The sequence below is a fragment of the Mytilus galloprovincialis genome, chromosome 1, assembly GCF_965363235.1.
Source record: "Mytilus galloprovincialis chromosome 1, xbMytGall1.hap1.1, whole genome shotgun sequence".
Taxonomy (NCBI): domain Eukaryota; kingdom Metazoa; phylum Mollusca; class Bivalvia; order Mytilida; family Mytilidae; genus Mytilus; species Mytilus galloprovincialis.
Window position 1 is genome coordinate 6,854,573 of NC_134838.1, and position 27,638 is coordinate 6,882,210.

At 31.6% G+C, this 27,638-nt stretch overlaps 1 protein-coding gene across 2 annotated transcripts; it reads left to right on the plus strand.

Moving 5' to 3' along the window:
- Nucleotides 1–26,997, plus strand: LOC143064244 (uncharacterized). Of its 2 annotated transcripts, none has more exons than XM_076236934.1 (22): nt 1–84; nt 2,316–2,417; nt 3,094–3,191; nt 3,967–4,095; nt 8,486–8,620; nt 8,906–8,967; nt 9,348–9,409; nt 10,993–11,096; nt 12,164–12,365; nt 14,615–14,680; nt 15,198–15,349; nt 16,531–16,689; nt 18,931–19,089; nt 19,763–19,847; nt 20,349–20,539; nt 21,159–21,245; nt 21,570–21,782; nt 22,401–22,519; nt 23,410–23,544; nt 24,380–24,458; nt 25,846–25,969; nt 26,771–26,997. In XM_076236934.1, exons 1-22 carry the CDS (start codon nt 9–11, stop codon nt 26,971–26,973), a joined length of 2,742 nt encoding a protein of 913 aa, XP_076093049.1. In that variant the 5' UTR covers nt 1–8; the 3' UTR covers nt 26,974–26,997. The 2 variants fall into 2 exon arrangements, with proteins under 2 accessions (XP_076093049.1, XP_076093057.1); XM_076236942.1 differs by having other exon boundaries at nt 2,319–2,417.
- The last annotated feature ends 641 nt before the right edge of the window (nt 26,998–27,638 follow it).

Genomic DNA, 27,638 nt, shown 5'->3' on the forward strand with positions numbered 1-27,638 from the left:
TGCACAATATGGCGGGTTGCGAACGACGCTTTGGCATTTTACAAATTATTATTTTGTCTTTGGTACATTCAGCAACCTCGTCGAGTAAGTTTATTCAGTGTAGATTACATGAAACTTCGTAGATACACTAAATTCGGATTTTTTTAAACAAGAACATTGTCATTTTCATGTAACGGTAACCACAATACATTGTTACATGGTCTGTAAAGAAAATAGTACATTTTACTACTACTGGCACTGCCACTCGTAGTATTCTAAGACTCAATGCAAATCACATAGTATTTTGGCAGAGTAAGACGTCACTCTACCAGACTCTTAATTTTTCAGACTCAATTAATTCATTCGTCCATGTCAGGTTAGTTTATTAGTTAGTAGACTGTCAAGTTTACTGAACTGACAACCCCCCTCCCCTTAGTCCAGATAATCATCCCGTCTGCTGTGGGTATTTTTCGATTTTGATTTTTTTGATCCCACATTGTCGCAGGAAGGCGTCCCAGAAAAAAGTTAAAATAGCCTTGCCAGACGTCATAATTATTTGGACTACCCCCCGAGATTGACCTGTTGAATCTACCCGTATTAACTCAACATCAACCCTGGGGCGGGGCAGGTTTAGTCGAGTTTCAAGATGGCGTCAAATAGTTGCAACAAAGAAAAGTGATACAAAATAACTGGTATTTGTAAAAATACAGTCGAAAAAAGGGCTTACAAGGGTTTTTTTGGGGTTGTATTTTGAATTCATTCAATATTGTTTACGTGCATATCAACTGTTGGTGATGTTTATAATAGAACAGGAATTAGTTATTTTTTTCTCACAATTTTGTTCACTAACATGCTATTTTTCAAAAGCATACAGGATCTGATCTGATCAGGACTTTTCTTTCTGAAACATAATGTTTGGTTTCTTTTTATTTTTTTGCACAGTAGAAACAAGTTTTTCTCTTCCCTTAAGTCTAAGTTGAGATAGTTGTTAGACAGAGTTTTGACTTTCGTTTGGGAAGGTTGCACACAAGCCCATAATTAGCATTGATCTTTTAACTCGAGTCAACCTGAGTTGGACGAATCGAAGTAGGCTAAGGTGTAACTTTTATTTGCTGAACTAGCTAATTTTTTTTTTTTTGGGGGGGGGGGGGGGGGCAGTGGAATCCTGCCTTTGCCTTTGGGTGATGCATTTTTCTTGCTTTGCTGAGATCCATTGATAGCCTTGTGCTGCTTTTTGTCCTTTGGCAGGGTTATTGTCTCTTGACAATTTCATGATCCCATTTCCATTCTCAATTTTACATCGTTAGTCCAAATCATTGTGACGTCATGAATGGCTAGTTTAATAGGCTTATTTACACTTGTATGCAAATTTGTCCACAATTAACTAAGATCACACATGTTCAGCATCTCCAAAATTAACATTTTTCCAGAGTGTTTACAAAATGAGTGAACGGGCAGGTTATGTTGATGCTTTAAGAAATAGATCAGATCGATCATTATTGTGTAAATTAAGAGTTAGTGCTCATAACCTTGCCATTGAAAGAAGAAGATATTTAAAAGTGCCCAGAGATCAAAGAATTTGTGAAATCTGTTAAAGTTGCTAAATTGAAAATGAACAGCACATGTTGCTACATTGCAGAGGTTGCTTCAGTGTTAGAGAGACTTTTGTATTAAAAATGTTCAAAATTACAGGAAAAAATATAACCACATTGTGCGATAAAAATAAAATAAATCTTATACTTAATACATCTTATACGGCACTAAAACTATCTTCCTCTTTCGTAACAAATTGTTTAAATACAAGAAGTAATCTGTTGCAATAGATTTTCATTATACCTTTAATTTTTTATTCACATATATATATATAATTGTTTGTATTTTACTACCATGTAAATTGTTTATCCATTCCGTCATTACCATTTATTGTAAATGCGTTTGTGCCAATAAAATATTGTATTGTATTGTTTCCGTAAGCATTGACGTCACAAGTTAATAGGTTATTCAGAGACAACATTGGATTATGTTCTATTTATGCGCATTATGAAACTATAATAATAATATTTCTGGTCTGTCCTTCTGTTTGTTTGTCCGTACAATGTATGTCCCGCTTCAAGTTAAAGTTTTTGGTCAGGTAGTTTTTGATGAAGTAAAAGTCCAATTAACTTGAAACTTAGTACACATGCTACCTATGATATGATCTTTCTAATTTTAATGCCAAATAAGAGTTTATAGTGCGAGTGGGGCATCCATGTATTATACCGGACACTATCTTATTTTAAATTATCTGCATGTTGATACATTTTTAAAGTGTATGTTGCTTTTTTTTTATATTTTAGCAGACCTTTCACCAAAATTTAAGGATTTTTTACCAAATGTTCTGGATAGACATATAAAGGTGTCAAGACATTTACCAGTGTGTGTTATATACAGAAAACCAGGTAGGATTGTTTACTTACTGTTTTGTGTAGTAAATGTGTAAGTTTTATGCAAATAAAAGGAGACACATTTGAGGTTGAGGTATCTATGAGACAGTGACCCATCAACAAACCAAAACTAAAGTGTACATGTCAACACTAGACCAGAATAACCATAAGCAATATGAGAACTGTATTTGGTATATGTTATAATTACTACTTAACTGTCTGAGAGCATTTATATGACCTTGATCTCATTGTCCATTAATCTTGATATTAAGGTTATGTGATAGGTGTAGTAAAACCTTTTTCTTTATTTAAGACTTTTAACTTTAAATCAATGGTCAGTTAAGCAAAAGAATCATTTCAGCTTGTGCACTCTTGTTACAATACAACACAAGTTGAGGTATTTTCCAGTCATGATTCCTTAAAGTTAGTTCAATAGTTCAGAAGAGGCAAAGTCTGTGCTAGTACAATATATATCTTCACACTTACTCACTTTAAAGCATAAAGTGATACTGCAAATAGATGCAATGTATTTTAAACAACAACTTTTTTTCTAAAAACACGCCAAAACATTTTTGAAAACTGTTTGATTTCCCCTTAGGAGGCTGATACATGTAAAAGATCTAAATATAGTCTACTTTTGATTGATTCTGATTTACAATGTGTTTACTTTGACATTTAATCAATTAAACAGGTGAAGGTTCACCTTTGGAGGATGTAGTACATGAGTTATGGAAAGGTGATAAACAGAATTTTACTTCTTGGGAATTTGGTTCATATTCCTTTGGCAAGGTAAGATTAGATTTGATTTTTGGTGTTTTAACGCCACTTTTAAGCACCGCTTTTGGGCTATTTCGTGGCGGCCAGTTTTTATTGGTGGAGGAAGCCGGAGTTTCCGGAGAAAACCACAGACCTTCGATAGGAAAACTGACAATCCTAGTCAATTAAGATTGGAGTCGAGTGCACCCGCACAAGCGGGGTTCGAACTCACAACCTCAGTGTTGACTGGCTAGTGATTACAGTGGTAACTACTTAGACCACTCGGCCACCGAGGCCCCCAGATTAGAATACTACTTCATGGTCAACAAACACTGTTAACATTAGAATTAGGACACAACCTATACACATACCTCCATTAAAAAGTAAACAAAAAAGAAAGACATTTGTTTATTGTGTCAGTAGAAGGAAACCACAAGTTAAAAATTCAATGAAATATGATTAATTTAGTTTCTTTGTCAGGACCAAAAGATAAAACCAAGAAACTAGATAACTCTAGAAATTGCATTTTTTTCATTCACCAATGTTATACCAGCAAAAATAATGAATCCACAGTACCTTCTATTACATTTTAACAATGTTTTTTTGAATATTTCAAAGAGACAGACATGACATCCATATGTTGTGAAATTAAGAATGGAAACGAGGAACGTATCAAAGAGACAACAAAGACCAGAATCAGTCGAAGGCCACCAATATGTTTGTGTACTCATATGTTATTGCTGTCAGAATTGTGACATAATAAATGTTTTGTAGTCAAAGTTGGAATTGTTTCCCCTATTTATTGCAGAATACCAAACTTCACTATAGAAATCCGTCAACTGTTCCATTATTGAGATGTTTCCTAGGACTTACATCTCACTTTGATTATACAGATGAACCAAGTAAATACAAGATCAATCATTGGTTACATCGTTTGGTAAGCTTTATACACAAAAGGATATTTAATATGTTTAAAGTATTAAAGGGATAATTCACGATTTTTCACTTTTCATCTTATTATGTTCATAATACCATAAAAAAACATATTCACCAAGTTTTTGTCGAGCCTGCAACTTTTGTTGCAGAAAGCTCTACATAGGGATAGTGATCCGGCGGCGGCAGCGGCGGCGGTGTTAGCTAACTTCTTAAAAGCTTTATATTTTAGAAGGTGGAAGACCTGGATGCTTCATACTTTGTATATAGATGCCTCATGTTACGAAGTTTCTGTCAGTCACATGTCAAATGTCCTTGACCTCATTTTCATGGTTCAGTGACCACTTGAAAAAAAAGTTCAAATTGTTTGTAATGTTGAATTCTCTCTTATTATAAGTAATAGGATAACTATATTTCATATGTGCATACCTTGCAAGGTCCTCATGTCTGTCAGACAGTTTTCACTTGACCTCGACCTCATTTCATGGATCAGTGAACAAGGTTAAGTTTTGGTGGTCAAGTCCATATCTCAGATACTATAAGCAATAGGGCTAGTATATTCGGTGTATGGAAGGACTGTAAGGTGTACATGTCCAACTGGCAGGTGTCATCTGACCTTGACCTCATTTTCATGGTTCAGTGGTTATAGTTAAATTTTTGTGTTTTGGTCTGTTTTTCTCATACTATATGCAATAGGTCTACTATATTTGTTGTATGGAATGATTGTAAGGTGTACATGTCTAGCGGGCAGATGTCATGTGACCTTGACCTCATTTTCATGGTTCAGTGGTCAATGTTAAGTTTTTGAGTTTTGGTCTTTTTATCTAATACTCTATGCTATAGGTCAACTATATTTGGTGTATGGAAATATTTTATGATCTTTATGTCAGTCGCGCAGGTTTTATTTGACCATGACCTCATTTTCACGGTTCATTGCACAGTGTTAAGTTTTTGTGTTTTGGTCTATTTTTCTTAAACTATAAGTAATAGGTCAACTATATATGTTGTATAGAAGCATTGTTAGCTGTACATGTCTGCCTGGCATGGTTCATCTGACCTTGACCTCATTTTCAAGGTTCATTGGTCTTTGTTTAGTTATCTTGGTTAATGTTAAGTTTATGTGACAGTTGTTATAAAGCTTAACTTTATACTTAGGACTATCAACATAATATCAATGATTAGTATAGAAGGCGAGACATTTCAGCGTGTGCACTCTTGTATTTTGATATGAAAACTAATAAAGAAGAAAATTGGAAATTATTAATTTTATTTCTTGAAACTTCCTGACTTATGTGACGTATTTTAAGTCTTTTTGCATGCCGGGAGTGAAATTAATCTCATTTAAGTCTTGTTCGTTAACCATATGATAACGTGATTTAAAGCGCATCGATGACTTTTGGTGTAGCTACATGTATGAACCAACGAAAAATAAGTGAAAGCCATGCAACTTTTAAAATAAGATCGTGTGAATTTTTTTAAACGAATTTTAATAATAAAAGTAAATCATACTATAGAACATTTTTATGATTTTTTTTCTACAAATATTTTAAACAAACATATGAAACTGACATGATCGATAGTGTATTAAAAATACATGTTTGTATTCTGACCTATTTGCTTCATTCCAGCAAAAAATTTCACTTGCTTGTACGGTGGAAATAAAATGTGTATTGTTTTGTGACACTTAGTGAATGTTGAATGCGTAGTTAAACTCGAGGTAATTAAAAGATTAGCGTTATGTAATTTCAATCATTGATCTTCATTCAGTGAAATCTAGGCGTCACGGTTCACTGGCATTTCAGGTTTGAACAACATTTCGTATCGGAATGGTAAACAGGAGTCAGTCATAGTTTTAGACACAGAAATGTAAAAAAAAAAAGAATTAAAATTAATTAACGGGAATAATAAGGTCGCACAATAACTGGATAGCTGTTGTATATTTTTATATTTTGCATAAGATCACTTTTAAATGAATTATGACTTCTGGTTACTTTTGTAACGATAAAATACCGAATTATTTTAATTGAATAAATTTATTATAAATAAAAATAGCCTTCTAAACACGAGTGTATGAACTAAAAATTGTACTATTTTAAATTAGAATCGGAAACCTTAAAATTTCAAACAGATCATTAACAATTGCAATTATATAAATTAGTCCATCCAAAGCGATCTTTATTTACCTATTTAGGAACAAATGTTCTCATCAAAATATTTTAAATCTCACAACGCCTGAATACTTCAGCTATATGAAAAAAAAAGAATGTTTTAAAAAAATTAGGAAATTAAAGGATCTTCTTGGAATGGAATCGAAAAGATATTCTTTTCAAATGTGAAAAACATCAACAAAATTTATGCATAATCGGGAATGTCCTTATAAAAAAAGTCTTCGTCTCACAACGTATAATACTTTAGCTATTTGACCAACCATGTTTAAAAAAAACCAGAACGAATTTTAAGTCTGTTTTAACTGGCAAGAATACCCCTAAAGCGGGGGCCTCTAAAGCGGACAAGCAGTTTATTCTTTAAATTGCTGTCATTGAATATCAAGAAAAAAAATAAATCCCGAAATTGATTTGAAACTTTGATACTCTATAGGTTTCCCTGGAAAATATTCACGAATTTCTTCCTTTATTCGAGAACAATCTAATTGATATATAAATCTGTGATTTTACTATGTCCATAACTTCGATGAGCCAAAGCAAGTTATATATCGACCTGTATTTAAATCAAATTGACTCTCTTCTTCTTCTTCTTCTTTTGGTATACAAAAGTTTATTACATACTGTTGGCATACGTGGACTAGTTTATTTACAAAACTTTTACTCCAATTTACACAAAATGTATGTTTCTTTCTCATGTTCAATGTATACATGTATATATTTCAATTTGTGCTATAGTTCCGTAACTTATTATCCAGGCGTATAAACGAATGGTCGACAAGTGCGTAAATTTTCAATATTTCTGGTATGTTCCAATCTGTCCTTCACTATTGACAACGAGTATATATTACATTTTACCAAATTTACCCTTGGAAAAAATAAGTATATAGATTTTTATTTCATCAATTCTTTTTTTTTTTATGTATTATATATATTTTTATAAATAATATTCTTTACACCAGAAATGTTATTTATAAACAAGCGTATGCATTAAGTAATGACCAGTATATTATATCACTTTCGGACACGCAAGACAGAGATGTATATTATACACCTAATACTTCAAAATGGAAAGTTATAAGTTATCGGCCGTGTACACTGATCAATACCCTTAGAAGTGAAACGATGCATGAACTTACAAGCCCGACAGGAAATCGCTTGAATACCTGGACGTGTCACCTCACACCCCTCACAATACCTTTGGGAGTAATACCTTTAGCCATGCGGGTGATCAGTTGAGAGAAGATCCGAATTTATTTGAATAAAGTTTATTAGATAAAAGAATTATGAACAAATTAGATTTTCGAAAACAATTCAATTTTCACGGAACACTTACTTATGATTTGAACTTTGACTTTTTAACTATTTCCAATGTTCACAGTTTAAAAATAACAGACCATGGTTATTTTTAAAAAATAAGAAAATTTTCCGTATCAAGTTCGTTAACTAGTCGGATAAAACAACCGTACGATTGACAAGATATCGACACGCAATTACGACTACTTCAGGTTACTGTAGTTTTGGTCCTTAAACATATCGTGGTTTCAAATTGGACATGATGACAAAATGGCTGAACGCAGAGAATTGATACTCTAAATTTAAAATCGATGGTGATCTCTTATCTAGCAGAATATAACTTTAATATCTATGAATTTGAGCGTTTCTATACAGAATGGACATAATATCAATTTTTGATTATTTGCGAAGTTTCCCTTTAAAGCATTTCTGTCTGTCCGTTTGTATGTCTGTCATTCTGTCTGTCCTCAACATGTCTGACAATAACTCAAAAACACTCTTACCAATGTGCAAGCAACGTTGGTGAATTTGATTATATCTATTGATGTGAGTTCCTTTTTCTGAATTTTCTGAATTTTAGAACTTACATTTCTAAGTTATAGGGTTTATTTATTAAAAAGGGTGATTTTGTACTTTTTGGACAATAACTGAAAAGCGCTTTGAGCAGTTTTCATGAAACTGGTTTTGGTGACTGTTTTATATCTATTTGAAAAACCCACCTTTAAGTTGTTGTTATGAATTTCTGATATGACATTGAGAAGTTATTGAACTATATTTTTGAAAAAGCAATGAGTGTATCATGTTATTATGGCGACACTTTATTAAAATCTGGTTGAACATTTTTAGCAGTAGACATCAAGTTCAACACCTCTGATGCATATCAAATCGCTGACCGATTGAAGTGAATCTGTTTATTTATAGAATAACTCATTGTAGGCCAGAACATTAGAAGACCAGTTACAAGATGCAACTGAAACATTGGTGGACAAAACTGCAGACAATTACAAATTTACTGTGGTAGCTTTTCCTGATCATGCTAGGCACTCAGAGATTGAAGAAATGGCTTTTCAGGTTTGAATAGATCTATATATATCATTAAAGACACAATTTTATTAGGAAACTAATAAGACATTAATTGTTAAGGTTTAAGAAAACATATAATGTAACAAGCATATTCATTACATTGAAATTTATTTAGCAAATTGTAATTTTTATTTTAAATTAATGCACAGTAAAATTTGTTGCCAAAGTCTAATTTTAACTGATAATTATTGTCTGGTTATATTAACCTTATATATGCCTAGAATAGGAGCCAAATTATTAAATAATATCAAAATATATGTATTTGTATTTCAGGTTACAGCAGAGAACTTGAACTGTAAAGCCTATATTAGTCATATGCATTCAATAGATAACAGGTAAGGGAGACAATTATGGAACTTTTAGGAGTTTTAAAGCTTTTAATTCGATCTGAACTACCTACAGACAAAATCCCACTATGGAAATTTGTCCTTCTTTGGACATTTTTCTATAGACAAGGACAATATTCCATGATACATAGTCATGACATATTGTCTTGTGGGACAATATTTTGCTTTAAATATGAACATACAGGAATGAACATGAAGAAATCATGTCCAAGTAAACTATATCTTTTGTAAGATATGGAACAAAGTGTATTTACAGTCATCTGTGTGAAGCATAGACTACATTGAATATTAATGGGTCTAATTTGTCATTGAAGTAACCAAGACATAACTGGACAAACTTATTGGGGTTTTTTTATTTTCTTTTTCAGAAAAATAAGATTGAAGTATAATGTAAATGAAGTTCCATCCATTATTATTATATACAGGAAAGGTAAGTTATTCACATAAACAATTCAATTATTTTAAGTAGTATGAGCAGATATGAAATATAATTGGACTGCTATCTGACATGTATTGCCACTTTTCATTGTTGTATAAAGTCTTAACACCAATTACATGACAGACAATAGAATACATTGGCAAAAATGTTGTGCATTCACAGACAAAGGTTCCTGAGATATTTCAAATCCTTTATTTTAGAGCATTTTACAAGTTATGCATTAATATAATAGGAAAAGTCAATTAAATATCCAAAGACATATAGAGATGAAAAATGCCTTGAATTTCATGAAACTCGATTGAACTTGGTTGTGTCAACAAGTTAGTCAATTACTTTACATCCATGCAACCATTATAACTGGTTATAGGCATCAATAGTGAAATAGGGCTACCTTTCCATAGGTTACTGAGATTTAACCAAAACTAACAAAATAAAATAAGAATTGACTGTTTTATGATCCCTGTTATTCTGTAATGACACATTAAACAATATATAAATGAATCAGCATTTTATAAAAAGAAAAAAGGGTAAACCTGGTTTTTATACGCTCGTCGAAATTTTGACGGGACGTATTATGGTATGCAAATGTCCGGTGTCCGTCTGTCTGTCTGTCCGGCGTAAACATGTCACACCGTAACTTGAGAACGACTTATCCAAATTTCATGAAACTTAATATAGTTGTTTCTTATGATGGTCAAATGATCTGTATACTTTTTGGTGAAAATAAGATTAAAACTTTTTGAGTTACGACACTTTGTAACTAAAACAGGGGTGTGTTTTTTTCACATGTTGCACTGTATCTCAAAAACGATTTTTGATTATTGCTTAAAACTTTACACACTTCTTAGTTATATTAATCTTAAGATCTGTATACTTTTTGGTGATGATTCAAAATTTCATTTTTGAGTTATTGAGTATTTTATAAAAAGGGGGAGGTTTTTTTTTACATGTCACGCCGTATCTCCAAAATGACTTATGGTTATTGCTTTAAACTTTACACATTTCTTTGTTATATCAATCTTAAGATCTGTATACTTTTTGGTGATGATTCAAAATTTTTATTTTTGAGTTATTGAGTATTTTGTAAAAAAGGGGGAGGTTTTTTTTTGCATGTCGCGCTGTACCTCAAAAACGATTTATGATAATTGCTTTAAACTTTACACACTTTTTTGTTATATTAATCTTAAGATCTGTATACTTTTTGGTTTTGATTCAAAATTTTATATTAGTGATATTTAGTTTTTTGTAAAAAAAAAAAAAGAGGGGGGGGGGGGGGTTTCACATGTCCCGCCTTATCTGAAAACCAATATATGGTTATTGCTAAAAAATTTCTCGGAAACTATTTATGATTATTGCATTAAACTTCCACACCAGACATCGGGCATATCATGCGCTCATGGCGCAGCTTTTTATTATAAAGAGAGAACAAAGAAATCCTTAACATCAAGTATTAAAGCTTGTAATTTTTATTTACAAAACTACTATTGGGATTTGTTACTTATTTTATTCTTTAATGAATTTGACTTGCAAAAATATAACACCTCTGAAGCTTAAATATACAGTTTGTATTTCAGACACCACCAAAACAGTACATCACTTTAGCAAACAGCAGATGACAGTTTTGTCATTAGATATATTTATTAAGTCCAGATCATTACCAGTTCCACATTATAGTTTGGTATGTTATTATTCACCACCTGTTGTCCTGTGGGGATATTATAATATATATATGTCCGTCTATTCATGCCTCCAAAACACATCAATTATCAGAGACCCTTTTGACATACAGGTTTCATACTTGTTAGTATTTTTCATGTCATATTCTCTAAACTGTGCTAAATAGTCAGTTTAATTTGACAATATTTACAATAGTTGTCTGACTTCGACCATATTTGGAAGTTTTGTGACAAAAACACCTTGTGATCACAACTCGTCTTCTTCATGTTTTGTATGATTGTTTACCATCATGTGTACTTCACCATCTTATACTGCTATCTGATCTGACCAATTGAAATAGAGTTATGGGACTTTGACTAGTTTTTGAGTATTTGATTGACAATTCTTGTAACACCTTTTGAAACCAACCCCTGACTATTTGACAGGAAGCTATGTGGTAGCAATCTTTCCATACCTGTATCAGACTGTTCAGTATCATTTGTTGAATCATTTTGTACTCTTCACTGGGTCTTTAGTTAATGTTGCTTATACAGACTTTAACATATTGATTTATTTGACACAAGGTTCTGTCTTGAGTTGATTCTTATATTTTGTGACCAACCAGCTGTCATGTATTTGGCATAACTTTAAGGAATTTCTTTAATGCTCTTCAACTTCGTACTTTATTTGGCCTTTTTAACTTTTTTGGATTCCAGCGTCACTGATGAGTCTTTTGTAGACGAAACGTGCGTCTGGCATATATACAAAATTTAGTCCTGGTATCTATGATGTGTTTATATAAAGAAATGAAATTATTTTTGACAGTATCTTTATTAATATCTGGATTTTTTTTACAAATTGTTTTTCTATCCAAATTATGTGTAAAAATGATATTAATGTATGCAATCTCTTATATATTATACTGTTAAATATTTCAAATGGAGGACACTTAAATAGCCTGTTTGACTTGTCTTATTTAAATTGTATTTTAGTAAATGAAATATGTGTAAACTAAACTCACTTGAAATACTGTAAATGTGTAAATATATATATTTAAGAACATATTATTTTTAACTCTCTGTATTGCAGGCTATGTTTGAAAGAGATGTTATAAAAAGCAGTGTGAGAATTTATACTCCCAAAATACTAACATTTTATGCATATTGGAGTCCAGGAATATATGGCTATTTATCAGCTCTTAACAGGACTATAGAAGAATTCTGTGACCTTGATGTAGAGGTCCATTTTGGTCTGGTTGATATAACTGATGACACAGCAGATTCTAGAAAAAGTAGGAATTTTGATTAAATGATTTCCTGTGTACATGTTGTTTTACTATCTTGTTTAAGCCATGAAAAAACAACAAATTTTAAAATAAATTCAAATTCAAAAAATAATCTTCCTCGTTTATCAAGATACACAATGAAAAGGGACCTTTAGAAGGATCAGACATTTATTGCTTACAGTTTATTACTTTTTTCTCATCAATTGTAATTCAGCATTTTTGTCCTTAAACTTTTACAAAAATCTTCTGCTCTGAAATTTCTATGCCAAATTTAACCTAACTTAGCCATAATCATCATTGGAAATCTCATTTAGAATGTGGCTTATGACCAGGCCTACCATCCAACATGGCCAACATGGTTAATAAAAATAGAATATTGGGGTAGGATGTGGGTTATGTTTATTTTCTTGAAAACTGTTATGAATAGAGAAAATCTTATTGTGTCAGAAATGTACAATATGTTGATATCTACCTAATGTTCATTTACGTCAAAACTGTCAAACATCTCATAGAATTTATAGCCTTTAATTACCAATTGTTTTCCTTTTTTTGTCCATTAAGTCTAAACTTATAATAGATAGACAGAAACTTTTGAAAAGAAATGCAAGATCTACTAATACGGCAACATGGCCAAAATCTTCTGTGTAATCTTTTATTGGAGTTATTGCCCTTTAAAGATAATTTTTATCATTCTTCTTGGTGGTTTTTTTTTTTGTCTTTTATTTGGAAATTTATGAAAGATAGATAGAAACTTGAAAGAGGAAAAATTATCAGCAGGATAACAGGGATCTCCATGGATGAAAATTGAACGATGGAGGAACTTTGTAGCGCGATCGGAAGTATTTTATAGACAAGGAATGGTGAACATGCTAATTCATTGCTTATTTAAATTATATTTATTTGAATTTTCATTATAGAATTAGAAGTATCAATATCTTCATTTATTGCCGTTTTTAACCATTCAAATGCCAAGTCTTCATGGTCCCCCCTTAGTCGAGAATGACCAAAAGCTGTCATGAAGGTCCCCATGTAGATTTCTTGTATTTTTGGTAATTGTTATGGGGGTTAAAAATTAAATAATGTGGAGCTTATTTTTCATGGACACTGTTCTTGGTCAAATTCAGAACCCATTACCGGTATGGCTGATAAGATAAGAAGATAAGAAAACTTTATTTTGATTCGGCATAGATACAAATAAGCAACACAAGCTCTAAGGCTGATTTGCAGCATCAACAAAACGATTCGTACGGGTTATGTAAAAGGTTGGGGAGATTTGTAAAGCAAACGTTGACAAACGATTAGGTTTTTAATGACTTTATCTGGCAAATTGATGCTGTGCAACATGCATCTTTCGAGTCTGAATAGAAACCGGAAACGCGGATGTATCAATTTGATTGTAATATACGAAATGAATTCGGAATTACGATACAATATTTTTTTACAGGAAATATTTAAGTTTTTACTTTTAAACTTTTGAAGTAATTGTAAATTATCGTTACAGCAGTACTCGAGTTATTTGCGATAAAATAATATTTACTGTTTTGCGTCTTATTTTGTACTTCTTAAAAGGGGGATGCTGATTGCGTAAGTCAAAATAAAGCACGTGTTCGACTTGTTAAACTGTTTTCTTTGTAACTGGCACGTAACTGGATTATTAATTTATTTATTTAATCTAAATTATCATAATGATTTGCTGAAACTTAGTTGATTAATTCGACAAATGGATCGTCTATCCTCAGATAGTATTCTCCTGTCTGGTTTGTTGATCTACCTGTACAAGCTCATGCAGGTACAAGTGATTAGCGATCTTAATCCGGATATCCCTCAGGCGTTAGAACTGTATTGGATTATAACATAAAAAGCCTAAGGGTTATGCAATTACATGCATTTGATTATAGTTGATAAAAAAAATGGCGTCGGGCTACAAAAAACGATGAAGTTTTGAACGATGGCGGAAGACAATTTAACGATGGCGCAAGATAATTTAATGATGGCGCGAGTCATTTGACGATGGCACAAGACATTTGAACGATGGCGGGGCGCCATCGTTAAACAGGCCATGGAGATCCCTGGGATAATATCTGCAAATAAATCAACATGACTGAATTGTCAGTTAATTCTTAATAGAGTTATTCCCCTTAAATAATGTTTTTTATTCCCAAAAAAGTGGCAATTGTTGAATATGCAGGTGAGCGATAGATAGCCTCTAGTTTTATTTTAATAGAAATGTATGTTATGTGTTTTGTTTTTTCTAGTTGTAAACAGATGGATCAGTTCAAGAATAGCTCAGCAGTTACCATTTACCCTGATCTATTATAAAGGTAAGAGCAGTGTCAATGGATTTTATGCCTTTGTTATGTTTTTATCTGCCATATCTTTAGATTTTGGAGAATGTATTTATTTAAGAATCAGTAAACTGTTGATGTTTTTTAAAGAGAAAAGCCTGTAACAATGCAAAAGTATGATGTCAATAGTTATAGTCTCATAAAATCTCTAGTCACAGATTTGGATTAGAAAGGAAGATTAATAAAATGTCATCTGTTTGAATTGTTGAATCCATGACAAATCGCCCCACTGGTAAATCGCCCCACATCTAATCGCCCCAATTTTTCACCAACTCGCCCCACTTAATAAAAACGCCCCAAACTGGTTTACCAAATCGCCCCACTTTTTAAAAAATCGCCCCACTTGTGAAATGTGTTAAATCCCGTTAATGTTACTCCTGCCAAACTGATAACTAAGTTTAAAGTCCTACAATTTTTTTAATTTCTAATTTTTATTATAATTTGGAAACTTCAGATTTTTTGTCATTTTAAACCCTTTTGTTTTATATTGTAGACAGCAATAAAACAATCCAGCAGAGATTACTTACAGAAGACAGACCAACACCTATGTCTGTATATAACTGGTTATCAACTTATAAAGAGGTTGCTGAGACAATACACTTACCTCTTATTTATCAACCCTATGGTGTGGAAGATCCTAATATGGTAATAAGTTTTCTCAATGAAGTCTTTAGTAAATTTAGATTGATATTTAGAGATTATTTTAGTAGTTCTGTTAGTCGATAAGAAAACAACCTATGTTATATAAAGGACAGATTATTCCTCCTTGTCCTGCATGCTTGGTTATTTTAGTATAACAAAGGAATAATATTATATATTACATTATATAACATAAATACAAATAACACATAATAATGCCTTTAGAAAATAGAAACAAAATGTAGTTGGAACTAGAAAATGTAAGTTAGGACAGAAAAAAAATATAACATACCATAAGTAACTGACAATAAGGCAAATTTTCCTGAAACAAATGTAGACAATATATAGAATGAAATTCAAAACAGTGTGGCTGTGGCCATTGATTGACACATTAAATTCATCCATTGACTGGGACAATTTAGGTGAACGTTTGTATGTAACGATCACTGCTCACTATGTACTTTTTAAAGACACTTAAACTATGGGGTCACCAAAGGTTCACAACACCTTAATAAAGTAATTCGAAAAATTAATCAGAAATAACACGATGTTTTGATTTATACTAATTATATAAATCAAACATAAAGGTTATTCCTGATTAATTTTTCGAATTATTTTATAATTAAAGGCGTTAAGAAACCTTTGGTGACCCCACAGTTTAAATGTCTATCGTAGGTACGTCGTGAACAGTGGTCGTTACAGACAAACGTTCACGTAAATTGTCCCAGTCAATGGATGAATTTAATTTGTCAATCAATAGCCACAGCCACACTGTTTTGAATTTCATTCTAATGCAGCATTGAAGAAAATTAAAATCTTTAATTTATAAACAACTATTGTTGTCACCTTGGATACATCAGATAATTTGTCTGATCTGTTTTTATTTTAACATGGTAATTGATTGATGGGTTTTTGGTATTTTAATGCCACTTTTGGGCTATTCATGGCGGCCAGAGTGCCAAGAGAAAACCATGACCTTCAGTAGGGAAACTGACAATGCAATGGTAGGGTTCAAAACACAACCTCAGTGTTGACTGGATAGTGATTATAGCAGTAGAACTACTTAGACCACTTGGCTACAGAGGCTCCGAGTAACAGGGTAAGAGTTATTATCAATAAAGAATAACTCATAACTATTATTTTCAAAAATTATAAAAATATTAAGCTTTATAATGTTTTGATTGTAGTTTACATACAGAGATGAAGGACCCTATGGATGTTCTTGTTACCTTACATCACACAATCAGACAGTCAGTACACCACAACAATACTGGTGGACATGGAGAATTCATCCTAACAAACAAAGACAGAAAAAAACAGAAACTCAGAAATCATGGCATGATGTGGTAATCTTACACAATAATATTATATACTTAATCATTGCTCTATTAATGACAAGGATCTTTATTTAGTAGAACTTTTACATCTCTATTTTTTAGCTCACCTGGCACGAAGGGCCAAGTGAGCTTTTCCCATCACTTGGCGTTCGTCGTCGTCCGTCGTCGTTAACTTTTACAAAAATCTTCTCCTCTGAAACTACTGGGCCAAATTAAACCAAACTTGGCCACAATCATCATTGGGGTATCTAGTTTTAAAAATGTGTGGCGTGACCCGGCCAACCAACCAAGATGGCCACCATGGCTAAAAATAGAACATAGGGGTAAAATGCAGTTTTTGGTTTATAACTCAAAAACCAAAGCATTTAGAGCAAATCTGGCCTTGGGATAAAATTGTTTATCAGGTCAAGATCTATCTGCCCTCAAATTTTCAGATGAATCCGACAACCCGTTATTGGGTTGCTGCCCCTGAACTGGTAATTTTAGGGAATTTTTGCTGTTTTTGGCTATTATCTTGAATATTATTATAGATAGAGATAAACTGTAAACAGCAATAATGTTCAGCAAAGTAAGATTTACAAATAAGTCAACATGACCAAAATGGTCAGTTGACCCCTTTAGGAGTTATTGACCTTTATAGTCAATTTTTAACCATTTTTCGTAAATCTTAGTAATCTTTTACAAAAATCTTCTCCTCTGAAACTACTGGGCCAAATTAATCCAAATTTGGCCACAATCATCTTTGGGATATCTAGTTTAAAAAATGTGTGGCGTGACCCGGCCAACCAACCAAGATGGCTGCCATGGCTAAAAATAGAACATAGGGGTAAAATGCAGTTTTTGGCTTATGAATCAAAAACCAAAGAATTTAGAGAAAATCTGACAGCGGTAAAAGTGTTTATCAGGTCAAGATCTATCTGTCCTGAAATTTTCAGATGAATCGCACAACCTGTTGTTGGGTTGCTGCCCCTGAATTTGTAATTTTAAGGAAATTTTGCTGTTTTTGGTTATTATCTTGAATATTATTATAGATAGAGATAAACTGTAAACAGCAATAATGTTCAGCAAAGTAAGATTTACAAATAAGTCAGCATGACCAAAATGGTCAGTTGACCCCTGAAGGAGTTATTGCCCTTTATAGTCAATTTTTAACCATTTTTTCGTAAATCTTAGTAATCTTTTACAAAAATCTTCTTCTCTGAAACTACTGGGCCAAATTAAACTAAACTTTGCCACAATCATCATTGGGGTAATTTGTTTTAAAAATGTGTGGCGTGACCTGGCCAATCAACCAAAATGGCTGCCACGGCTAATAATAGAACATAGGGGTAAAATGCAGTTTTTGGCTTATAACTCAAAAACCGAAGCATTAAGAGAAAATCTGACAGGGTTTAATTGTTTATCAGGTGAAGATCTATCTGCCCTGATGTTTTCACATGGATCGGACAACCCGTTGTTAGGTTATTGTCCTGAATTGGTAATTTTAAGGAAATTTTGCCGTTTTTTGTTATTATCTTGAATATTATTATAGATAGAGATAAACTGTATACAGCGATAACGTTCAGCAAAATAAGATCTACAAATAAGTTTACATGACCAAAATAGTCAATTGACCCCTTAAGGAGTTATTGCCCTTTATAGTTAATTTTTAACATTTTTCATAAATTTTTGTAAATTTGTAGAAAATATTTTCCACTGTAATTACTGGGCCAAGTTCATTATAGACAGAGATAATTGTAGCAACAAGAATGTTCAGTAAAGTAAGATCTACAAACACATCACTATCACCAAAACACAATTATGTCATGAATTTATCCGTGTCCATTATTTAATATGCACAAGACCAAGGTGAGCGACACAGGCTCTTTAGAGCCTCTAGTTTCTATGTCATTAAAGTCATGGGGGATAAGACATGGATGTGATTTTGTGGTGTCGTCATCATCTAAAATATGACAGACCATGTATGGTAGAGTCATTCTTTCTTTTATATTACATTTCCTTATTCTTCTCATGATGATTCCATCAGCCCATTGAAGTGTCTAGTTAAAATAATACATTTAATGACTTTGAAGTTATTTTAAACTAAATTACAACAAAGTGAAGTTATTATTGTCTATAAAACTGTTTTGTCTTACAATAATGCTGTTGTAAGATGTTCTGATTTGCTTTTAAATTATTTGAACATTTCTTTGCTTGCTTTCACTATAACATAAATTAGATGAATTACAAGAACTTTTTTATTTGCTTTAGTTTGGAACAGAAAACATAAATAAAAAGTTGGAAAAAGTAGAAGATATTCCATTGTTAAGTCATCTGTACTGGTCTGAAGTAGTGGAGAAGTCACATGCACCTTTACATCCATTTATGCCAGGTAGAGAGTGGGCTGGTGAAGTGACAAAGGTTGCCCTTGTAAGTATAGGTAAATCACACGCACTTTCATCCTTTTATACTTGATAAATAGTTGGCTTGCTAATTTATAAAATTATCACTCTGACTTGCATTATACCCTTTGTTGATTTTTATGGGCATTATGTTTTTCAGTCTGTGCATCCTTTCGTCTGTCCGTTTGTCCGTCTGTCTGTCCCATTTCAGGTTAAAGTTTTTGGTCAAGGTAGTTTTTGGTCAAGGTAGTTTTTGATGAAGTTGAAGTCCAATTAACTTGAAACTTAGTACACATGTTCCCCGTGATATGATCTTTCTAATTTTAATGCCAAATTAAAGTTTTTACCCCAATTTTATGGTCCACTGATCATAGAAAATGATGGTGCCTGCTTCAGGTTTAAGTTTTTGGTCAAGGTAGTTTTTAAAGAAGTTGAGGTCCAATCAACTTGAAACTTAGTACACATGTTCCTTATGGTATGATCTTTCTAATTTTAATGCCAAATTAAGAGTTTGACCCCAATTATATGGTTCACTGAACATAAAAATTAAACAAAATGCGAGTGGAGCATTAGTGTACTATGGACACATACTAAAAATAAATAAGTCAAGATCTTATTGAATACAACGTTCAAGATAAGTTGGATTAATATTTATTTACTTATTAAGACACAGTAATAAATAATATGTTATCTGGTTTCAGATTATATTTATAATGGCTGACTGCAGGAGTTGTAAAAAAGGAATGGAAACATTTAAAAATCTACAGAATTCTGTCAAATATATAGGTACACCTTAGTACAGACTTAGAACTTATGTGATATTACTTCTGATATATCTTTTGAGCTTAAAAGGCCAAACTAATGATAACTTTTCTTCATCCCGTTATCTGCTGTTAAAAAAATACAATAAGAAGTTTAACTAGTTTATACCATAGGAGTAGAGAACGCTTGTATATTTAGACTTGAATACCCAAAGATAATTTTTTGCTATGAATTATAGTCTGTTATATACACTTTAAAGAATAGAAATTATTTTCTTAAAAACATGAACCATACTTACCATTTGAAAATCAGCAGAATTTAAGAAAAAATTACTAATTTAAGTTATCTCCCTTTGTCCGTATGCAGAAATTCTAATGGTTGGCACAGTTTCATGGATCATTGATAATGTTAACTCTATGTGATACTTGTAGTAAAACTTTAATCTTTAGGACTTTGAACATAAAATCAATCATTGTTAGTAAAGCAGGGGAGATATTTCAGCATGGCACCCTTGTTTTATTGTAGCTGGTGGCTCCATCTACTTAGTGAATTGTACAGAAGAAGTAGAGCTATGTAAAGAACATGATATTAGGGGATTCCCCACTGTGACAGCCTTCAGAGGACTTGGTTGGTTAGACAGTAGTACATGTATTTCTGATGAAAGTCAGAGACTATACAAAAGTTACAGAAGAATGGATTACCATGGAGTTTTACAGGTATAAAAGGGAGCCATTATTAGGTTTTATGTTCTGTCTCCGAAAGCTAGAAATGGATTTTTTTGTTTAAAAATTTGAACTGTTTGCTATAAAATGGAAAATAGAATACCATCTAACCAGAATTTTTAACAGAACAACCATTGAACATGATAATGATACATGTAGCACAAATGAAAACTACATTTACAAAAATAAGTTTTATTAAAAAAAAATAACTTAATTTTTTGAATCACCAACATTATATGTTTTTTCAACCTGTAAAGGATAAACTAATTAAACACACAAGTATTTTTAATTTCATGACTGAACTTTTCTGTTTTTTTAACATATTTTTTGCATTGTAATCTGAAACTGACAGTAGAATTTAAACAGAAAAGATCTCTTTTCATGGATCATGATTAATGAAGATAGCAGTTTTTTATCTATTTTATGTGCATACCTCGATAAAGGCCTGCAACTAAGAAAATCAGAAAATTAGTTAACTTAAATACTCTAAAAGATAAATGGGCCTAAAAGATAAATGGGCCCTTTAATTTGGAAAATAAAAATATTGTATTGTATTGTATTGTAGAATACTGCAAAAAGTGTAGTTCAAAATAGTATCAACATGTATTTGTAGGCCAAACCAATAATGGTGTGGTTTGGAGAAATAGCTAGTTCTGCAGTAAAAGACAGATTATTTGATTGGCCTAAGCAACAACTAGTGGTAAGTAAAGAAATATAAATCCTCAGGCTGTATGTTTATTTTGACAAGTATTTTGCTTTAAATAACATATATTCAGTATAGATGTATTAATTTGCCTTTATTATACAGCTTCCGTTTATGCCACAGAGTGGTACTTATACTATTTTAAATCAAGCAAGTTGGTTTTTTTATTGAACAGGTGTATCTGATTGACTTGATTGGCTTTGAACTCTGTTTCACAGATCAGTGCTGTTCAAAATAACCCAAAATTGCAGAATGCAAGACATGATAGTGTGTCAACTCATATAACCATCCCTTTTCTATTCATTGATTTTCTTTTCACAGGAAGATGTCAGACTGGTCGGTGTCCTGGTACCTAAAGCATCCAGATTCCTTCCTATTCCTCAAGGCAGAAAACAGAACTATTATTTCTCTTACGAGTGTTATCGATTAATATGTGAAAGACTGTATGGTAAAGCTACCTGCTATTCAGTATACAGTAAAGAACTTCCACAAATAGAATTTAAACAGAAAGATTTAGATGTTGTTGTGTCTAAGGTAATATATTTTCATTAGCAACGAAGAAATTCAATTAATGAAAAAAGAGTAAAAAAACAAGTTATAAATTTCAAATATATGATTTTTGCATAACTTCCTTCTTCATTTTACTGCATAGTCCACATACGACAGCTAGATACTAATAATAATAGCTTATTGGTAGAAACAAAACATTTTCAGATTCAGACTTATTTTGATTCAGGACAGTTTGAATACCGTTTAAAAAGTAGTGCATTCGAATTGAAAAAGAAGTCTGCTTACTTTTCTTGTATTCAAACATAAAAAAATTAAAATAAGATTCTTAATGTGTGATACTGATAAAACAAGTTAAACATTTGTTGTATTTGCTTTATATATAATATAAAGATAATAATATAATATGTATATTCAGAAATGATTGCAATGTTTTTGTTATTGTGAAAAATGCGACAATTATTGCAATAGTTTAAATTCACATTTTGAAATCATTTTTATGAAATAAACAGGATTTTTTTCAGTATTGCAAAAATTAAAATAGCATTTTAGTCTAAAATGACATCGCAATAATAAATGCATGCAATAATTTCTGAATTTACAGTACATATATGTGTTAAACATGTTATAATGAATATTGATTAGATAATTCTACAAAGAAAGGATGGAGTTGATGCTACCTTGATGCAGATTGGTCATACACTCAGCCAGTCCTTAGAGAATCAACAAAATACAAAGTTACACATGTTCCACAAAACTCATAGGTAATTTGTTATCTACACTGACAAAGTCTTTAGATAATCAGTTTAATAAAAATTTAAACATATTTCACAATGCTCATAAGTAATTTGTTATCTACACTGACAAAGTTTTTAGATGATCCATTAAAAATAAAAATTTAAACATATTCCATAAAGCTCATTAATCCAGTGATACATCATTATATTCAGTTTCAAAGAGGTATACTTTGTCCTTCCATCCTTGTGTCTGTCTGTCTGTCTGTCTGTCCATACAAAATTTCTATTTTTCTCAGTTACTACGTATCTTTTTGATCTGTTACTTATAGACATCCTGTCTGTCTCTAACTTTGATTAAGGTTTTTGTTACTTTTTCTCAGCAGCTACAAATAAGAGTTTCTTGGTATATGTTACCGAGCTTCAAATTGGTAACTTTTGTTTGTTTCTTTTCACTGAAATTCAAGAGGGGTGTACTAATTAGTGAGTAGGAGTTTACATTACTATTAACCAACTTATTTTCACGAGCTTTTTGTTTTCGTAGCTTTCGCGAAAAGAAAAATAACGTTAATATGTGAAAATTAGATCTTTCCTTATTAAACTACATCACGAAATTAAATAGTGTGGAAGTAAACTAGAAAGGGTAAAACCTGAAATAAAGTATCAGCGAAAACAAGATGGGTTACAGTATACAGTGTTGAAACAGTTTTGAGAGCGAATCATGCAGTTTTATAAACATGTTTCACAAAGCTCATACTTTTGTCAAGCTAACAGAATCATTCTTTCTCAATCATGCATGATCAAACTTGCATTGTAACAAACAGTGAATCACTGTTATAAAGAATCAGAGGGTTCATATGTACAGTCAGTCAGCTTTTTAAAGCATGAAAATCACTCAATGATCCATATTTCATTTGTAGATATAAAATAGGGCACGGTCAGAAATGTGAAACTGACCATGCTGCGTGTACAGATATTATAACAGCCTTTACTTTGGACCATTCACGTCTGCCAATAACCCAGATCAACTCTAATGCATTCCATACCTCAGATAGGTAAGAATTTACACATTCTTATAATGTCTTGTGTTAAAATTGTAATAAGGGGTAATAAATTGACAGAACATAAACAGAATTCATCTGTTTGTTCAGTTTAACAGAAGTGACACAGGAAAACGAACCCGTTGTTAAAAAAACCTCTTTAGAAAATATTTTTTATCTCCTGATATACAGATTCAATTATCTATTTACAAGTTGTACTCCTTGTATTTTATTGACATTATTCTAAGATTATTCAAATTATCTGGGTTTGATGATCATGAGTAGAGATTTAATTTATTTATCTTTAAACACTTTTTGGATGAAGATCAGCATGACACCTACAATAATATATTGTCTGCTTATGATCTATAGCTTGTAATTTATAATGTAAAAGAAAAAGAAAATACATTTTTTTCGGAAAACCTGAGCTAAAGAAAAAAAGCAGAATTTTAGTAATAACTAATTAAAGTTATCTCCCTTTGAACACTTGCAAAAATTCAAACAGTTTTGTTTGTATTCAATTGTGTTATCACCAATAATTACATACTGAAGGGATTGCTTCAGAGCTGCCAATATCTGATCCCAGATGTTCTTATCAAGATGAGAATGATTGTTCCAATGGAAGATATCACATTTTTAAACTTCTGTATTGATAATTCTAGTTAATGCATTATGTAGCCACTTTTGTGCATTTCTGGGACTGAAAATATATCGTTACTTTTTTTACTTTTTGTACGCATTTCACATTGATTTTCATTAACTTCCTTTATTATACCAAACATTTTAATATTTATTCTTACTAATTATTGCCATGCAATGTACATAAGTTATTGAATGTTGACATTTGTAGCTTAGACAGTGAAGACTTGCCAATATTGATTGCTTTAGTCTACAAAGATAATATAACAGATACAGCCTCATTTTCACAGGTACGTTTTTATGCCTCATTTATGGGCATTATGTTTTCTGGTCTGTTCGTTCATCAGTCCGTTCGTCCGTCTGTCCCGTTTCAGGTTAAAGTTTTTGATCGAGGTCGTTTTTGATGAAGTTGAAGTCTGATCAACTTGAAACTTAGTAAACATGTTCCTTATGATATATAAATATAATTTTATTTATAGTGCAACCTGATATAACATTTATTTTACATACAATGATACAAAGTCAATCAGCCAGCCTTCAAAGGCTTACGAAGCACTGTCAATTTGCGCTAATATAGAAAATATGAAATTAATACTTCAAGAACATTTTATAACAAGATTATTTAAATATCACAATGAGAAAGTAACTGAGTTCTGATTTTTGAAATATTGAATATATAGTTTGACACTAGTTTACAGTCTGTAGTTAGCAATTTAATGAGTATTTCGTCATCAGAAAGAACGGAAAGGTCTATGTTGTTACGTTGCTGAAAGTCAGCAAAGGCATTGTTTCTTTCACACGAATATAAAGGACATTTAATTAAAAAATGTTTTTCGTCCTCAACGGATACATTGTCATTACAAACTTTACAAAAACGTCTATTTGACGGGATACCACGATAACGCCCAAGTTCTAAATCTTTCTAATTTTAATGCCAAATTAGAGATTTTATCCCATTTTCACAGTCCACTGAACATAGAAAAGGATAGTGCGGATGGGGCATCCGTGTACTTGGGGAAACATTCTTGTTTTATATGATTTAAAGAACCTTTTGTTTGCCTTGTAGATTAATGTGATAGATTATGTAAAAATGTAAATAACAGAATTAATAATTGAAGCAAAATTGTGTTTTATGAAATCAAAGAATATTCAATATTAAGTTTAACTGTAGTGACAAATGGGATGTACCAATGAATCTAGTAGATGTCATGGTCAAAAATTGTTTTTTGATCTTGAATAGATTATGTCTGTTGACAAGATTATTCAATTTGTTAGATTTTCAATCAGGGGTTTGGAGTGGTGGTTCTAACATACACTTAAGCAGTTGCACGAATGCTTTAAAAAAAAAAGTGGTGTAACTAATTCATATTTCTTTCAATGATGGATTCCATTACAAGATACTGTATAGTGGGTTATTTTCGCTGATGTAAATTTTTGCGATTTTCATTGAATAATGTATACGAAATATTTTGGTGGATTCAAAACTTTTATCAATACCTCTGCATGTGCAGTTTTAGATTTCAGAATTTATTTTGGCGATTTTGTTCTATCCGCAAAAATTGCACTCTGCAAAAATAACCCACTATACAATATTGTCAAATTTCATAGGTTTCAGTATGCACCAGTCTCGTACTGGAATAGTTCAGTTATTTTTACAGTAATTTTATATCTTTCCAGGTTTTAACAGAGGTAGCCTATCAGTTTTACAATGATATAATTGTTATGACCCTGGATGCAGAAGAGTTTCCAGCCTGGGCAGGACAGTTTTTGCCTTTAGATTACACTAAAATTATGATTAAATGTAAGAACCTCTCAAGTAATGCAGTTACAAAAGAACTGTTAACTTCATGCTATTTATTAAGTTTATAATTTACTTATGCACTGACTGAAATAACAAAGTCACATGACAACTTGTCCAAAGGGAAAAGACTAAGCAAGGAGTTTTTTTTTTCATTTGTGGTACAGGTGTTTTGTACTTGAATACAAGTTACATATTCATAGATTAAAATGAATAAGGAATTAAATGATATCTAGTTTTTGTACTTTAATAGGATCTTTTACAATTTCAAGACAGAAACTTACCAACTCAAAGCTAGGTAGATAGTTTCAATGTTTTCTAAATGGACTATGCTCTGATGTCTCATGGCTGGAACAAGTCTTCAAAGAGCTGTCAACCACCAGAGCAATCTTGAACTAATCAGAAACATGATCTTATTTTGTTAGAAATTTACATCCATCTATCTGAAAACATAATTTGACAGTCATTTTAAGTTTTGTGTGCCACCAAAAAAAGGTTTAACTAAAGAAAATTTAACCCAAGTAAAATTTAAAAAGCATACTACATCAACATCAAGCAAGATAAATAGCACTTTTATTTAAACTTTTGATTAGAAATGAGAATGATATGAGAAACTTATTTTCTTTATGCAAAACTCCTGAACATAAATGGTGAAGAAAAGTATGGTCAGTTTGTAAAAATGTCGTTTACATTATAACAGCTGCAAATATTGCCAAACTGTTATATTTACCAGAAATTTTTGGTAGAATGTCTCGTATTTTCTTATTCCAATATATAAATTATATTATATCTTTTTCTTTACAGATGATGGTGATCCCAAATTATTATTTGACTATCCTAGAGTGTGTATGGTAAAGAAGAATGACCACACTCATGCTGCATTCTACCCACCCCTGGATCAAGATCGCTGGTCCGTGGATTGGTTTGAACCATACAAATTAAAGCAGTTTATATTGGATTACTTAGATGATCCTTCACAAAATGTTATAGAAACCGAACATTTCTAGTATCATATCATTTATTTTCTGTAATGAAAGGTAGTGAGAGATAGGAATTAAATGGAATTAAGAAAACCCAAAAACATTTTAACTTCAAGATATGAATGAATGAATGGTTCTAAGAATGATAATCTTACATGCATGTGCTGTTTTCGACTTCATTTTCATTATTCAGTGACTTGTAAAAATCTTTGTATGCATAAATCATGTAAGATTAACATATTATATAAAATTTCATTTGAAAGGTTTATGACATGAACATTTTGAAAATAATTTATCAGTAATCTCTCCATTGTGCCCATCATTTATACATATATATTTATATTTGTATCATTATTAATATATTGAAGCAATTTTTGTATGAATTTTACATTAGTAATATATATTAACTTGATATACGAGTTTCTATCATGATCCACTATTTATTTTTGCATGACTGTTTATTAAGAATTACTGTGGATTCATTTATTTTCAAGGTAACCAATTATTGTGGATTAAGGAAAACTTACATTTCTGTGGATAATTTATATTATTCAATGAAGAATCAACAGTACACAGCAAAAAGGGCCACGCATGTTTCACCCATGTTAAAGAAAACGTGTGTAAAACGTATGTTTTTTGTGCGTTTAGCGCATGTTTTTTACAAAACGCATGAAATATTTCACATGTGTAAA

Bases quoted from the DNA above. Each gene is read 5' to 3' on its own strand.
- LOC143064244 (XM_076236934.1), top strand. From the start codon at position 9: ATGGCGGGTTGCGAACGACGCTTTGGCATTTTACAAATTATTATTTTG. The intron at 85-2,315 runs GTAAGTTTATTC...TTTATATTTTAG, and splicing joins ACATTCAGCAACCTCGTCGA to CAGACCTTTCACCAAAATTT. The intron at 12,366-14,614 runs GTAGGAATTTTG...TGTTTTTTCTAG, and splicing joins CACAGCAGATTCTAGAAAAA to TTGTAAACAGATGGATCAGT.